Source organism: Heloderma suspectum, chromosome 1, assembly GCF_057233095.1.
Source record: "Heloderma suspectum isolate Gila_16-S chromosome 1, 16-S_ref, whole genome shotgun sequence".
In the NCBI taxonomy this organism is placed as follows: Eukaryota; Metazoa; Chordata; class Lepidosauria; order Squamata; family Helodermatidae; genus Heloderma; species Heloderma suspectum.
This window is the reverse complement of record NC_139458.1, coordinates 185921443-185938669: the sequence shown is the minus strand read 5'-3', so window position 1 is coordinate 185938669 and position 17227 is coordinate 185921443. Positions and strand designations below refer to the sequence as shown.

At 42.7% G+C, this 17227-nt stretch overlaps 1 protein-coding gene across 5 annotated transcripts in view; it reads right to left on the bottom strand.

Moving 5' to 3' along the window:
* Nucleotides 1-17227, bottom strand: part of UBR3 (ubiquitin protein ligase E3 component n-recognin 3) — a 128863-nt gene that overhangs the window by 67514 nt on the left and 44122 nt on the right. For 3 of the 5 annotated variants that reach the window (XM_084812492.1, XM_084812511.1, XM_084812502.1), the window contains exons 20-24: nt 13982-14123; nt 12388-12492; nt 11009-11182; nt 10773-10805; nt 8137-8597 (exon numbers count right to left, since the gene is read on the bottom strand). In XM_084812492.1, the coding sequence (XP_084668618.1) occupies nt 8137-8597; nt 10773-10805; nt 11009-11182; nt 12388-12492; nt 13982-14123 (915 nt within the window). The remainder of the gene's footprint in view (nt 1-8136; nt 8598-10772; nt 10806-11008; nt 11183-12387; nt 12493-13981; nt 14124-17227) is intronic. The other 2 variants (XM_084812520.1, XM_084812530.1) reach the window with 1 other exon arrangement.

Here is a 17227-nt window from a genome sequence, read left to right as displayed (position 1 = left end):
TTCCAGCTGAACATCAGGAAAAACTTCCTGACTGTAAGAGCAATACGACAATGGAACCAATGACCTAGGGAGGTGGTGGGCTCTACCACACTGGAGGCCTTCAAGACGAAGCTGGACAGCCATTTGTCAGGGCTGCTCTCATTTGGATTCCTGCACTGAACAGGGGGTTGGACTCGATGGCCTTGTAGGCCCCTTCCAACCCTACTATTCTATGATTCTATTCTATGATTCTATGCTCCTCTGAATATAATGGAAGAACACACAATGCAATTTAAAATAAAACACACATGCAATAACATTTTGTTGTCAGAGGGTTGATCCACTTGCAGGGAGGGGGGAAGCAGCAATAAATAAATTACTACTGTAAGAACTTGGGGAATTTATTTTGATTCCTATTCGATCACTTACATTTTCTCCTTAATGGAGTTAATTTTTTTTTAAAAATCATATTTCTGCTGCATCTTATCCAGGAGCTGATCTTCAAGTTTTCAATGTAATTTTAATATCCATGTCACAGCACACTTACTATATGACAAGTGCAAATGAGTACACAGCCAAGCACATTTTAGTCCCATATAGGCAGGATATATTACATATGTGAGGCAACTTTCATAATGATTTCCCCCCCCCCCCAGACACCCTCCCCCCTGGAATCTCTCTCTGCTATGCCTTTGTTAACCAGGCTAACGGTAAATAGAGACTTTTAATAAGGAGACATAAACTGACAGATTCAGTACAGCTCAGTAATATTCCGCAATGGCCCAAGGGGCTCCACGCAGAAACAGAAAGATATTGCGAAAGAGCTCTGCTAAATCCTTCTTCAGCTCTATGCCTTTGTTTCTATGGCAACGACTGACATGGGTGATGCCAAGTTTGCCTTTGTAGGATGGAGAAACTAGAAAATAGGTCAGCATTGACTGCTCCCAGCCTGCTCAATCTTCATTACTGCAAGACTGGACTTTACTTCCTCCTCCAAGCTGAGGCCATGCGAAACAGCTTAATTACTAATTTAGATCCGTCTTCATTTCAGCCTTACACAAGAACATATGTACTGAGCTCACCACTCCCCGCCCTGTCCTCTCTTATCAAAGATTTTGCAAGCATCCTCACTGCCTCTGTTTCTAACGCTAAGGCTGAGCAGGCTGTTGTTTATGGAGCCAGAACAGCGCTTCCCTCCTATGCATAGATGGTAGCGGTCCACTTGGGCAAACTCCAAGGTTTGCAGAAGTACACTTAAGTGCGTAAGAAAAAATCTAAGTGCAGGGGCAGAGGGATGACACCCCAAAACTGCCCAGTGGGGACTGAGTGTTGTCAGTGGCCATGGAATGCTGACCTGAGTGTTTGGGGTAGGGGGTGGAAAACAGGGGATGGGGGGGTGGAACTGAATGACTGGAATTCTGAAGAGCAGCACTCAACCTGCGACAAAATTTTGCAGTGTCAACTCCACTGCTTTCTCACTATTTAGAATCTTTCTTGCAATACCTTTGTGAAGCCCAATTCATAGCTGCACCATGAGTGTTATTTCAGAAGCCACATGACAGATTGGGGGCCAGTGTGGTTTTGCCCCATACTAGCATTGTCCCAGTTTCCAGGAGGAGCAATGCTGGATTGGGGGGGGGGGGGAACTGCAGCATGGTCCCCTCCCATGTGCCTTTTGATGTTAAACCTATGCTGATTGGGGAAGGCTGGGAGTTGTAGGACTTTTTTTCTGTCTACACATGCACAGAATTATGCCCTTAAAGAAGCTGATGGAAGGAAAGTTTCCTGTCCTTTTCTCTCCCCTGCAGCTACCCGTGTCCCCCAGAAAGCCGCTCTGGAGTTGGGGGACTGTCCCAAACAATGTGGGATGGAGTGCAGAGGGCTTCTGTGGGGGAGGAGAGGATGGGAAACGTTCCTTCTGTGAATTTCCTTCAGTTATCTTCTCTTAGGATCCAAGTCCAATTTTGTGTGATTCTCCCCTTACACAGCAAGCCCCCTCCCATATTGTTCAGGAGGGGGCACAGACCCTCATTTTAGGGGGCTGCAGGAGGGAGGGAGGGATGAGAAACTTTCCTTCCATGAACTTCCTTAAGTTAACTTATCTTAGGATCCAAGCCAATTGTTTTCAGAAACTGAAGGATTCTGTGAATGCAAGCAAGATCTCAATTCAAGAAAAAGGATAGTCAAAGAAATACACTAATTCGGTTGAGACAGCACAGCCCCTCCTCTACTCACACACACAGTGTCATCACAATGCAGGGTGAGAGAAGCCCAAGCACCTTGCCCAAAAGAAGGTAAACATTCTGGCTCTCAAAGTACATACAGGTAACCCTCCCCTCAATACACACACCCAAATTCCAAGGTCAGGCAGTAACCCAATTAGTAGCCAAGTTACCAAGCGCTCAGAACAAAGGGCTTCACATCTCAGACAGCTACATAAACATTCTGAATTCAAGATTTAGAATTATTAGATGATCAGGTGAGATCCCCCATTCAAATAAACATGAGATCTCCAGTTCTTAACCTATATCTCTAGATAAGGGAGGTGGGAAGGGTATGGAGGAAGATACCTGGTCTCAATTTCACTATATCCCTGGGGGTGGGGGGAAGTATCACACAAGCACATGTGAAATATACAGCAAAGTGGGTGGGGGGCAGGGGAAGAGTACAATGATCAGGCATAAGCAGAGAAAGTAGTACCCAGGAAATCTAGTAAGACATGGAAACACCTGAAGACTTACACTAATCCAGATGCCCAGGATGAGTTTATAGATGCCTTAACCCTAAGTCACAAACACTCTTACAGAAAAGTAGACACAATATGGACAGATGGGGATCATTCAGGATGACACATTGTCCTGCCCATTCAAGTTATTCTGACAGATAATTGTTCTAACCACCCAGGGAGTGTTGGCTGTTGGGCGGTATACAAATGTAATAAATTAATAAATAAACCGTTATTACAGAAATATTCTATGCTAACATTTATAAATATATGTAACAAGAAGACTTCTCTATTACAAAAGCTTGTGGTCAGCTACCACACTGAGCACACACAGCTAGTATGGTTGAGAGGGGGAATATGTGTTTTAGGGAAACAAAAATAAAGACACAGATGGACCAGCAGCCCTGTCAGACTGTGGAGGTATAATCTATGATACAGATTATAACAGCAACATTTTCCCTCTTGAGACATGGGTGCAAGGGGAAAGAAAATGCACCAGGGCCTGTTCCTCCTGCCAGCTTTTTCTTCTAGCATCAACAGCAATAGTTGAGCTCCCCAACTTCCTGGCTGGCAGCTGACAGCACTTGGCTCTCCGTCTTTGGCATTTATATTTGTCAGCCCCCCGCCCCCCTGTTTATAGCAATAGCTGCAGCTTCTGTGTCAGAACTAAGAGCAAGGAAATTAAAATGCAAAATTCCTCACACTGCTGCTGATGGGAATAACTGCGGCAATTGCTACAGCTGAAACAACCAGACAGGAGGATCCTTGAAGAGGTGAGCCCTGCTGTGTGTGTGCTGTGTGTTTCCCTTCCTGGCTTATAAAGGTGGTAGGGGCAGTGGGAGTTGTGGCTGAGTGGGTAAGAGTAGTGGTAAATGCTTCTTTATGGCAAGTTGTAATTCTGTTTTGCCTAAAGGAGGCAGTGGTAAAACCTCTGATTAAAAAAAAAAACCTCCCTGTGTCCCACTGTACTGAATAATTTCTGCCCAGTTTCCAAAATTCCATTCTTGGGCAAGGGCTGGAGCATGTGATGGCTTCTCAACTCCAGGGTTTTCTGAGGTGGATTACCTAGATTCATTTCAACCTGGCTATAGACCTGGTTATAGTATAGGGACTGCTTTGGTCGCCTTGGTGGACAATCTACACTGGAAACAAGACAGGCGGAGTGTGTCCCTGTTGGTTTTGCTGGACCTCTTGGTGATTTTTGATACCTGAAAGACCGGCTTCTCCCATATGAGCCTGGGCAGGTTTTAAGACCTTCGGGGAGGCCCTTCTCTTGGTCCCACCAGCACTGGAGGCATGTTTAGAGGGACTTCTCCGGAACTGCCTGACAAGGGGGGCAAAGTGAGCCTGCCTCTCTGTTGTGTTTCCCTGCCAACAGAAGGACGTTTTTGTTCGGGCAAGCCCTTGGCATGTAAGCTGGTCTGTTGCTGAAGGGTTTTTTATTGTTTGGCTGATGTTTATTTCTTTTATTGTTGTGTTTTTGTGTTTTAAATGTGTTTTATGTTATATTTTGATTAAGATTTTGTTTTTAATGTGTGCTTTATTATTGCTAATCACCTTCAGCAACTATTTTGGCAGAAAGGTAAGATATAAAATGAATGAATGAATGAATGAATGAATGAAGATAGCAGCTAGTCAGTGGGATGAGGTATTTGTGCTTGCCTCTCCCCTCTTGAAGCAGGGGATGCTTAATTACCTAGCAGGGACTACTCCTTAAGATACCAATTTTGCATTTCAAGTATATGCCAGTTCAAAAGGTGCTTAGGCATCTTGCTTGACTTTGCACTGGTTTTCTTAGCTTTTTTCACTAGTCATGTTTTGATGTGGATCTGTACATATTATTACAAATGCACACTAAGGAGGCCTTCTTCATTTCTCTCTTTTTAATATTGCAAACCTCTTACATCTTTTACTGAGGGCCAATTCAAACATTATAGCCCTCACGGGCAATGTGGAGGCTGCCAAAAAAAAATGCTTCAGCGTAGCAACACTCCATGTTCGGCCACAACATTTGGAATCAGGGAACCATGTGGCTGTCCCCATATTCATATTTGGCATCTACAGTGCTGGCATGGCAGGGGAATGAAGAAGTGGGGGAACATTTGGCTTCACTGTCAGCATAGTGAAAAGTCAACATTTTCAATTTCATTCCTGCCACAAATCTGCTCATATTTTTGAACAGCAATAAATGACATCTAACTCGCTTCATATTTCCTATATCCTGCTAAAACCAAAATCACACTTCTATTCACTTATGAGTTCTATGTTATTATGGAAATGTTTTCTCATTTTTGGAGTGTTACAGAAATGAACAGAGCAGTGCTGTCTACTAATATACGTTAAAGTGCCTCAGCCCAGGGCTCCCAGCAGCCAGGCTCTGGCACCTTACCTCCTGTACCACCAACACTCTGTTCAACTGCAAGCCTTGTAGATTAAGTTCTGGCTTAATTGCCAACTTCTTGGCTGAAGTACCAGCCAGACTGAGGATCCAGCAGAATAACTCAAGGGCCAAATCCAGTGTAGTGAGCCCTATAAAGCCCAAGCCTCCAAGCCAGTCCCTTACTCTAAGCAAATCGTCTCTAAGGCGAGAGCTGTGCTACCTTGGAGTTTGGCTTCTGCATGCCTTTAGCTCTCTTCACACCTGGAATTTTATCCCACTACAAACCGGTCCCTTTGATTCCAGATCTTTTCCGGGATTTACACTGGCCCTGTATACAGGCATCTCTCATAGCACATTCCCTCCGCTCTATACCTTTTCATGGCTGGGCGGAGCGGCATGGAACAATCAGGAGAGAAGGGGGCTGCTGGCCCCATGCCCCCTCCCCTCCCCTGATCATTGGTTCCTGTAACATGATTGATGGCTCCGCCCGCCCTCCACTCCTCCACAGCAGGAAGGAAGTCGGAAGCCCTTCTAGTGACCGGGATAGTGGGCTATGGGAGCTGGTCCCCTGCCCCGCTCCTTCTTCTGACTTTGTGGCGAGGGAGAGAGAGTCTACTCGGTGGCTTACCCCAAGGTTGCTGGTGCTGCTAGTCCTTCTCTGCTAAATATGTCAGTGTGTGATGGAGTAGCGCAAGCAATGCAGTATATTGCTTGCGCTACTGAGTTTGAAGAGTATACCGATTTCCGGGTTCCCAGCTACAGAAGTAAGAAATCCACAAACAGACTTGTTTACAGTTAATGCACCAAGCCATCCCTAGCACCCTCCCCCAAACCCTGGCGACCACTTCACAGGGCAAACCTTCTTCATTAGACCTGGCTCGCTTCCCCACCCCCCACTGTTGTTGCTCTCCCCCCTTATTCTGGCTTCCCAATGACCCTGCAAGGTGGGCTAGGAGAAGAGATAGTGGCTGGCTAGGTGGAAGGGAATACTATGGAAAATCACCTCAGCATTACTACCTTATCTAAAACAATTCCACACCCAAAAAGGAAACCATTAAAATTACCATTCCAAGCTTTGCATGATGAATTTATTCAGGGGAGGAGAAAAGGAACTTTTAATACCCATTGAACTCCTAACTGTCAAGCCTTTCTCCTGCATGGCTGAGAAGATAGACTCCTCCATCCACCCTGGGAGGAAAAAAGCCCATCAATCTGGTGAGCAAAGGGGAGAAAAAGCAGTCAGTGAAGTCAATGGGAGGGGGAGGTTCAAAGTAAACGCACTGAAGGGGATGGGAGACCTTAAGACTGCTACTCTAAGTAGACTTACAATGCACCCCTATGCATGCCTACTCAGAAGCAAGCCACACAGATTTCAATGGCACTTACTCCCAGGAAAGGGAAGCCTTACAGCCAATTAGTTTACTCAGAAGTAAGCACTGTTGTGTTCAGGGGGATCTCGGAGAAGCATTTGGGATGGTTAATCACTTTACAGTTCAAGCACAGGTAGCTGATTAGGAGAGAGGCAGATACGGTCACTGGAAGTGTGGTCAGTGACCTGCTCCCACCCTCCCACTGATTTGTTGTCATGACAATGTTATTCAACACCACCCAGCAACACCCCCTAGCACACACCCACACAAAGTGGGACAAAGCGCTAAAGGGGAAATACACTGGAGGAAAATGGAGACTTCAATCGCAACCACAGAAAATGCCAGGTTTTCCCTGTTCTCAGAAAACACGGGAAGAGAGAGGTGAAGTTGTGAGATAGCAGCAGGAGAGTAGGAGTGTCATTTAAAGCTCCTGTGAAAACCAGTGATTAAGGAAGAACGATCCGGCTAAAAAACCAAGGTGTGAAGAGAGCCTTTGACTACATACCTGCTTCTGCTCTGTCCATTCCTTGCCTGCTGTTCTAGACCTTGACTTCTGCCTGATTTCAACCATGCACCCACTTCTGGCCCATTTGGATGGACATCCAGCGCCCCAAATCTGGAACCTGATGGCCTAGAGCCTGGCCCTGATAAGGCCTGATAGAATTTGCACAAACACACCTTTCTACATGCTACATGTGTATTGCATCTCCATTAATCCAGCATTCAATAACCTTTTCAGACCCAGGACTCGCCTTTAGCCCAAACATGCATTTGTTGGCCTATTCCTTAATCTCTTTCCATATGTTTTCATGGTAGTGGTGCACCTTAGATCACAGTGTGGCCCAGTAGTAGAGTCCTAACCCACCAGCTGAAGAAGATCAGGTCTAATCCATTCCCAGCTCCACACTCTTCCATCATTCAAAACCTACACGTTTCAAGCACTACATTTTTCAATTCTTTCCTTATCAATGGAACCACACAACAAAGTGTTCCATTTACAAAATGTTAAATTCTCTTGGCTAGAACAGACAGGAGTTTCCAGAGCCACTAAAAGCAATTGTATGAGGACAGAAATCATAACCAGCACTAATCTTAGATCCAAAGTTCTACATTCCATGTAGGTGTGCAATTACCATTTTATGGAAATTTAAACTCAGTAGGTTCTCCTCAGATCCTACAGAGCTGCTCTAGTGGTAGAGATACATTTTAAAAAATCAATACTTTTTTTTAATTGAGATTTTTCTATTATGAGAAAAATTAATGCTCATAAATACTAGGACATTTATTATACAATTTGCAAATCCTGGTTAAATGGAAATCCTGGCTAGTATTAACCATAATTCAGGTCAATGCCAACATATCCCTTAAATTGCAGTGAGCCAGGAGGGGTAACATTTGCTCCCAAAAGGGAAGGGGAAGCATGCAACCCCATGGCTGACTCCTGATCTCTTAGCCTTAGTTAAGATATGACCAATATTATCCATGGTAGCTCACTGTGTTCCCTACTAGATAAGCCCAAAGTTCCATTTATTGCCAGCCAAAGCTCTGAATCCATAAAGGTTCCAAACGTGTAGAGAATTCTCAAGTCGAATAAATGTAGAAGCTTTCTAAAATAGAATATAGCCAGACATTCCTATAAGATCAAGCACTGAGATAATTCTTCCCACCATCCTATAAGTTACCTTTCTTCTTTGTCCAAAGTTTTCTTCTCTGCTGGACTAATCTTTTTTGGTGGTACAGGTGGAGTCACTTTTCTACATATTTCCTCAATGATACGTTTGTTTAGTCTGCTTTGAAGTGCTGCTTTCAATAAAATCCTTTCTACAGCTGTCATGCCATCCCCATGAAAATACTTAGGGTTTTCATGTTGAATTAGAGTTTCCATGTCATCCAGCCAGGGAGGATAGTAAGAGTTTTGCTTTCCTGACAGTTTATGATGAAGCTTAACTAGCAAAGACAATATGCTTTCCTTGATTTCCAAGATGGCTGTTGTTAGCTGGGGAGTTGCACCTGGAGCAGACCATTTCATCGAAGTCTTGGGCCGAACTGCCTGACTGGCTTCAGTAGTATTGCGATTAATGATTTCCTGAAATTTCTTTCTACGTTCTGCAACCAAACTGAACACTTGCGCCGTCCCTGAATTCTTAAGGAAAAATAAGAAAATTACATTATATAAAGGAACCAATTTTTATGTATTAAAACTGCTATCGAAAAAGTTTCCAAAGTACCCCACTAAAAAAGAAACTTGTTTAAAACAAGTCTTAGTTATGTCCTATTTACCTGCGTAAAACAAAATTAGACAACTTAAAAAGTACTTCTACATTAAAAATTAACTTCATGTTCCCCTAGGGCTGGTGCATATAGTTAGTTGACTGAGGCAGGTTTGGACATACAAACAACCAGAGTTAAGCTAAACAAACTATGGTTTAGCATTACATTCAATCCCAACCATTATTAGCAGTTAAGTCTAACCAAGGTTTCCTATGATTTCAAATCTTGGTTAGCCTTAAACATGATTAAAGTTATGGTCAGTATCAGTGCAGGTGTAACGGTTAACTATGGTCTCAGGGCCAGAGTCAACATCTGGCTTTCTTGGGCAACTTGCAGGGCCCACTGCTGCCACCAGGTGGCTGCGTCTAGCAATCATTTTAATTTTCCCCAATGTAGCATCGCTCCAGGACTGAGCTAGCCACTCAGTGTTGCTCTGAGTGTTGCTGTTGCTGCTGCCCACTATCACTGCCAGGTAAGACTACCAGGATCCATCAGTGGAAGAGAGGCCCATCAGAGGGCACTTTACCCAGGGCTCCTTCAGATCTGGACTCTGTCTATGATTAAGACCAGTGGAGGAAGAACTGGGGGAAATTGGTATTCTAAAAGGCAGGGAGCAAATAATTCCACAATCTGCTCCCAATCATTTAACCTTTAAGTCATTGGGAGTTCTATATTTTTTAACATTCCCATATGCAGAATTTTTTTTAGCAAACATCAAACTGAAATTTGATTTTTTTCTAAACAAGTAACAGACTTTATTTTTAACAGGAATTTGACTCCCTTTCAAAGGTTGGTAAACAATTGTAGAATTAGAGATTTTACTGTGGGCACTTTTATAAATTTGTGACCTGGGGAAGAATTCGACAGAGTGCTTACATCCCTGCAGATTCCTTTCCACCCCACTGATTCCCTTCTGCAAGTGTGGGTCCCACCAATTTCATTGCACAAGCAGGACTCACTGCTTACAGAAGGGAGATTTAGCACTTTCTAGGGGAAGCCCCCAAACGAGGAGAAATGCTCATTTCTGGAAGGAAGCAGGTCAGTGGAGCTCCCTTATGCAAGCTCCACCGACTTGCCTCCTTCCAGAAATAAGCATTTCCGCTCATTTTGGGTTGCCTCAGAAGCGCTATATCAACGTTGTGCAAGCAGTGGGGGCCACTTGCGCAATGGAATTGGCGGGGCGTAAGAGAATTGGTGGGAGTGTAAGCCCCTGGATTCTGCCCCTGTATTTCCAGATGTGAAGAACATGTTATGTTTTTCATTCGTTAAAAAGCAACTACTTACAAAACTGCATGCCTGATGTTTCAGGATATTTTTAGAGCTTTACAAGATATTTAGCAGTTACCTGAATATGAAAGCTCCATTTCATGTAGTGCATCTTTCACAACTGCAAGTCCTGTACCATGATGAATGTGAATACCTTATTGCCACTCTGTCTTAAAAAATAAGCAACTAAACTAAGGTATTTTGCTTCCATTTAAAATTTTCTTTTAGCATAGCCTCTATGCTAACGAAATACATAGTAGTACTCAATTTAATATGTGAAAATGAGCCATGGCTAGGCTCTTCTCCATCTCTCCATCTAAGAAGGTGGCAACCCCATTACAAATTACCTATAAATCATTTAAACAAGTTAATTATGTGTTCACAAAGATGAATCAAGCAGCCATTTATCATTCCAATTTTTAAAAACAAGATTGAAGGGCTAAGCTTACTGAGAATGGTGTAGCTAAGAGCAACATTATTAAATGTTAGCAATAACTGCAGCAGAAATTCACACACACTCAAACAAAGCAAGCTGATATTTATTCTACCAATAGGCTAGAAAAAAGAGGGTTACCTCTGGTAGATCGCAAAAGGAATTTGGAACCAAAATACAGTATTGTCACGTTCTAGGCAATATACCTTTTAACACAATCATTGGAAATCTGCAAAGATTACCATTTCTCAACAATATTCATGAAAAGATTGTGGAAATGCAATAAAGTTAGGGTCAGCACAGTGAAAGCCATTTTGCCATTAGAGTACAAGATACACACAAGTCTACCTCTCTCTGAAGTCCTTTAGACCGCCTTGGATTCTGGTGTGTTGGGAGGGAAAAGGAGGGTATTAAAAACCTTAAGAATCATGGTATTATATACCATACATGTAATATCAGATATGGACAGATATACCTGTAGCAAAGCTTAATTCAACCTGATAAAGGCAAAAGCTTAAAGTCAACAATGACTTAAGAGACCTTGAACCATTATAATAATCCACAACACGAGACTTCACCCTTACCTGAGAAGCTGCTGAGCCATCAGAGCTCGTACTTGCAGGTGGTTCTCTTTTCACCTCTGGAGCTGTCTCTGGTACTCTTACGCGTACATAGTTAATGAAGTGACGCATGTTAGACACCAAGTTATTCCCTGGAAACCAACTATCATGGCAGCGTTCTTGTCCTCCCATAGAATCCTGGTGGATCAGCCATTACATACACAAAAAGAAAAGCAAGCCATCAACATGGCAGGATGTGGTTACCGCAATTCACACAAATGATGACGCATCCAGAACAGAGTTGAACATGCCTAAACACACTAGCAAAAGTTAACATGTCAACTTCAACATGTAGAAAAAATATTTCAGAATAAAAGGAGGTCTCCTTTCAGTCATATAGTTATAACAGTAAAAATTACAGTCCAGTCCTATGCATATTTATCTGAAATTTATAGCACACTTTGAGTATTTGGAGAAAGTACTCTATAAAAATAGGTGGCAATCGTATGCAACTCACATGTCACATACATTCTCTCAGTACAATGAGAGCCTTGTAAAGTATTGCTATACCTATATTACACCTGATGAGTGGAGGCTGGGAGAGCTTGCCTAAGGCCACTGAATAGGTTCATGACTGAGTTGAGACTTCTGGGCTCACAGCTCATTTTGTAGCTGCCATGCTACATTAGCTCTCCAACCAAGTTATTCCTCTGAGTCTACCTCCACCCACCCAGGGCAACTTACAAATCCAAATAAAGCTCTAAAAAAGTGTATCATCATCATATGTACTAACACCCAATTCAAGTCTTCCTGTGCTCATGAAACTGGAGCCAAAACCACACCACACATAAGAGAAGTATCCATAGACTTGGGGAAAGCCCAAGATTTGATGACACATACAAAAATAAACCTCTTCAAGAAAAAACCCTAAGGAGATGGAACACCCCCACCCCCAAATAGCCCGACAATAACTCAGTGTCACAAAATGTTTGCTGGCTGAGTGGGGGAAAAGTGAGAACCAGTTGAGAGGGAGAAACAGAATGGAGTAGCTAGAAACATAGACATCAACAGAGAAAGCAAAAAAATTAAAATGTATCTGGGATTGGAACAAGCATGTCTACCCACCCAACCCCACCAAAAAGTTAGAAGCAACGAAGAGAGTTCTTGCTCTAACTCAGTTCTTATTTAGTGTGAAACATAAAAAAGTGCAAGGAAGCTGCATGACTGCTTGTGATGGGGGAGGAAGAATTTAGGGGAGGAGAATGGAATGGAGTGGCTGGAACCCTGAACAGAAACACTGCACACTGCAATGTTTTGTTGCAAGGTCCCACTTTTTATGTATAAAATAAAGAAGTAGTTATAATATATACAAAACACACAAAAAGGTTTTTGTTAGCACTTACTTCTTCATCAGGTTCTTGTTCAGGTGAGTTCTCTAGTCCCAACTCAATCAAATATAAAACCATGCAAAGGACATGTTCTGACAGGTTTTGATGGTCCATCAATATCTAAATCAAAAGTCAACATTACTTTCCAATATTTCCCTCCAAAGGTTTCCGCTTTAGACTTAGAAAAACAAAACAAGGAAGGAAATAATGTTTGTCTACATTATTTCCATATCATCTAATCTTAAATAATGAAAAATATCTCAGAGAAAGGCAGCTGTAACTGTTTATCAACTACAGTAAAAAGCGGGGGGGGGGGACTTCTCATTCAAAATTCAATATTTAGACACACACACACACACCTCACAGACACAGCTAGAAAACCATGTTGTAAGAATATGTAAGCTTTCATTTTTAAAGAGTTAATTAAAGTACACACAAGATGACTTCATGACACTTAACATGAAGTTTTTAAAAATTCTATTCTGTCTAGCTGCTTTAATTTCAGCTTGTATAGCTGAAAAAAGAAATAGGAGGCTCGTCTAACCAAGCAGGACAGGATTAAATAGGGTTTTAGGACAGTATTTTTCCCCGACACTTAAGCTTAAATGTATGCATTTATGTTCCATTTCTCCTCAGAAGAAGAATAAAAATAGGGAAAATGTTACGTGCAGTACCTTAGGCTGCAATCCTATGGTCCATGGGAGGGTGTCTCAGGGGCCATAGGGTGGTTTGGATCTCTCTTTCCGAGGATAGATAAAGAGGTCTGTACTCAGAGAGGGAGATGCGACATTGGTAGAAGCAAGAAGGGGGCATTCCAAGGGTGTATCAGGGAAGGATCAGAAGAAAGCTTGCGTACGCAGGACCCAAAGTCTTCCCATTCCCCAGGATGCACCCAAACTGATAGCAAATCTAAGCCAGTCCTGGAGCTGCTGGAGATTAATTCCTCACATTAGAATCAATGGGAGGGAACCTGGAAGGTGGGGGGAAATGGCCCCCAAAGGCAAAATGATGCTCCTCCCTCCCCTCCACCCTGCCAGTGTGAACCTGGCCGGTCTTTGGATATGGCGAATCCTCCGTCTTCGGTTCTCCCCTTGCCCACCTCAGAGTAAGACTGCTCTGCCCACTTACAAAAAACAAGCAAAAACGTATTACTATTTCATAACATGCCCAAAGCAACATCCTTCACAAAAGCAGTATTAGGTAAAGTTGGGAGGATCTTTGAATTTCAAAGTCCTAAAAGGGACTGTTCACATGATCAATCAGCCCACCTTGGCTTACTTAAGCCACGGTGGGCTGCAGCGCATGCAGGTAGCCATTTTGAATATTCAGGCCAGAACCACAGCTTGTCATGTTGCCCAAACCCAGCAGAGGTGGGTTCTGTGAGGGTTAAACAACCCTCGCATAACCCTAAAGCAAGTCATGGGTTATGTGAGGGTTGTTTAGACCTCGCACTACCCACCCCCACTGGGTTGAGATGACACAAAAAGCCGCAGTCACGGCTTGAATATTCAAAAGCTTCCCAGCATGCACAGCAATCTACTGTGGCTTAACTAAGCCACTGTGGACTGCAGTGACCATGAGAACCAGGTCAAAGTCTATTCAGCAGTACCTTGTAGAGTAGAGTAAACAATACAATGTGTAAAGTTTTGCAGTGCAAGAGCCTCATGAGTCCTTTATAGCTTGGGTGCAAATGTGTTCGTTTCTTATATGGAGGCCAGGGGTTCCCATTAACTTTCCCACTCTGTTTTAAACTGCAAAGGAAAAGAAAAAAAAACAGATAGAAGTTAAATGCCAATGAAGATAGAACTGAGAACTGTAGCACATTAGAAATATACATCTAGCTTCATGCCACAACATCCCCTTTCAGCTGCTAATTATTCATTAACTAGCAAAATCCCTTTCAGTATGAGGGCAGGATGGAGAGAGGTCCAATATGTTACAAAAATCCCAGGTTGGGATGAGGTGGGGTTCTTGCTGTCCTATTTTGCATATATAGGTATTACTTGAAGTCACTGGCCATGATCCTAAGAACCCACTCCTAATGAGAAAATATGTCCTCCAGAAAAATGCTCCACCAAGCTAGGAGCAAACCTGATTTGTGTTAACTGTGCTTTAGTACCAATGCTAATGTTACCCTGAGTTGTAGTTAAATCTGTGAGAAGAGAGAACTATCTAGCCCAGAATTCTGTTTACACAGTGGTCAACCACAAGCAGGGCATGAGTGAAATGGCACCCTCCTACTCATGTTCCCCAGCAACTGGCGTACATAGGTGTACTGCCTCAGATAATGGAGGTAATATATAGCCATGATGACTAGTAGCCATTAATAGCCTTATCCTCCATGAATTTGTCCAATCCCCATTTAAAGCCATCCAAGTCAGTGGCCATCACTACATCTTGTCTTAGCGAATTCCATAGTTTACATATGCACTGTGTGAAGAACTTCCTTTTATCTGTCCTGAATCTCCCACCATTCTGCCTCATGAAATGGCCCCTGGTCCTAGTATTATGGGAGAGGAGAAAAATGTCTCTCTATCCACTTTCTCCACACCATGCATAATTTTGTACACCTCTATGATGTACTTTTTTTGTCACTGTTAACCACCGTGTAGAAACATGAGTAAGCAACAATGCTACCATGGTTAACATTGAAGCTGGTTTACAAACCATAGTTAAAGTCTGGTTTCATAGCTGGCATTAACCTTTATGCAGATGTTATGCTACACCATGGTTAACACCAACAAGGGAAGGGAGGAGGAGGATGTATAAAAGCCCATGGGTGTATGAAAGCCCCCATGGTCTGCTTCCAATCAGCAGCATAATGTCTTTATTGGGCCCTTTTCCAGGAGTAGTGAAGAAGGGAGATTTCTTGGCAGGCAACAGACCACCCCCCTAATGGAAATAGCAATTATATAAGCCAGCACTCAACAATTGTTTCCAGAGATTTAGCCCAAATAATTTCACCTTAACCCAAGCCTTTAACTCATGGTTAGGCAGACAGTAGATCTGAGTTTACTGATAGATCTCTGGGTGATTTGCAGTAGATCAGCAAGGATTTCTGACTCCCAACTGCCTTAAGAAGCAACAAAATTATTCTCACCCATCCAGGTAAGAAATCAAGGGTAACCAGGCATAGATTTTTTCATGGAAGGATTATGAGCTCCATTCAGTTCTGGTTCTCAGAACAAATTCCTGAGTGCAGAATTATTTAATTCTAGGTGCATATATTTTGCCTCAGGCTCTGTTTGGTGAATCTTGGGGTTCTAATAAATACAAAGTTGATCTCACAAACCTGAAGTCTGCCCACCCCTGCTTTTAACTCACAGGTGACAAAAGGAAAGCAGAAACACAGAAATGAAGAAATGCTAAAACAGCTTATATTTTATTTACTGATCATATCTACCAATTATAAATTATTATTTCAATAATACTGAAAGGAGACATTGTTCTACAATGACTACTCTTTACTTGCGAATAAGGAATAACTATAAATCTGAACTAGGACATTCCCAGTTGTTAGTACCTTTGGAACAGTTAAGGATGCAAGAATTGGTGGTGGAGAGAAAGAAAGAAAGAGTAGGAAAAAGATAAGTAACTCAAAAAATTGACTTCCAATTTGTTTTTACTTGGCCTCAAGGAACACATTACTCAATTCACTAAAAAATGAAAAGGTGATGTATTTGTTAATGATGGCAGCCAATACATCATTTTGACACGTCACTTCAAAAAACTAAATGGGCAGGGGGAGAGGGAGAGAGACACTTAAAACTACAAGTTTCTCAGAATCTGCCTTACATATACCACACAGGATGAATAATAATTCTTTCAAGTGAGTGACTTTACATAAGATATAAGTGGAATAATTTTTCCCTGACCAACTGAGCCTGTAACTTGAATATTCAACTATTTTTAAGGAGTATTGAAACCAATAGTCTCCCCAGGCTATGTCTTCGAAAAAGTTGATACAATTTGCAGTACGTCCTGCATAGATTCATTCATTACTGCTCCACATCTTAGTTTGAACACAGGAAATAGAATCTTTCCTGCTGAATTAAGAATCAGGCTACAATGGGTAGAATCCAACTGAAGTCCTATTCAGACCCATTGAAATGAATGGAACTTCAGTTAGTCAATCCAAGAGTGTCTCAACATTTAGCAAAAAACACATCCTTTCTGGAGCTTCCTGCTTTCGGTTTCTTTGTGGGATTAGGAAGGGCTTCTTTACACAGTAGCAATGTGGTCTGAACTGAGGGAGTGCCTCCCTCCCTCCCTGGCATGTGTGCAAAGGGGAGGGGAGTCTTGTTTCCGTAGCTTAACTGCTGCTCTACTGTTTTCTTGCAGCCCCCGGGAAACCTCTGACTTACTTCTGAGTAGACATAAAACGTAAGATTGAGCTGTAAGTCTGCAACCCTTGGTACACTTATGTGGGAGTAAGCCGCACTGAACTCAATGGTACTTACTTCTGAGTAGAAATAAGACCCTGTAAGTCTGCAACCCTCGGCACACTTACTTGGGTGTAAGCCCCACTGAACTTAATAGGGTGCTCTGAAACAACAGAGGATGTTGCTTCTGAGCTTGGTGGGGTGGGGGATCAGATGTGACTCCCTTCATTGTAGGGAGGGATTTTACCCTCTTCTCTCTCCAATTGGAAAGTGCAAAAGCTGGGTTGCAGTTAAACCTCAAAAAAACCAAGATTATGGCAACCAGCTTGATTGATAACTGGCAAATAGAGGGAGAAAACGTGGAGGCAGTGACAGACTTTGTCTTTCTAGGCGCAAAGATTACTGCAGACGCTGACTGCAGCCAGGAAATCAGAAGACGTTTACTTCTTGGGAGGACAGCGATGACAAATATG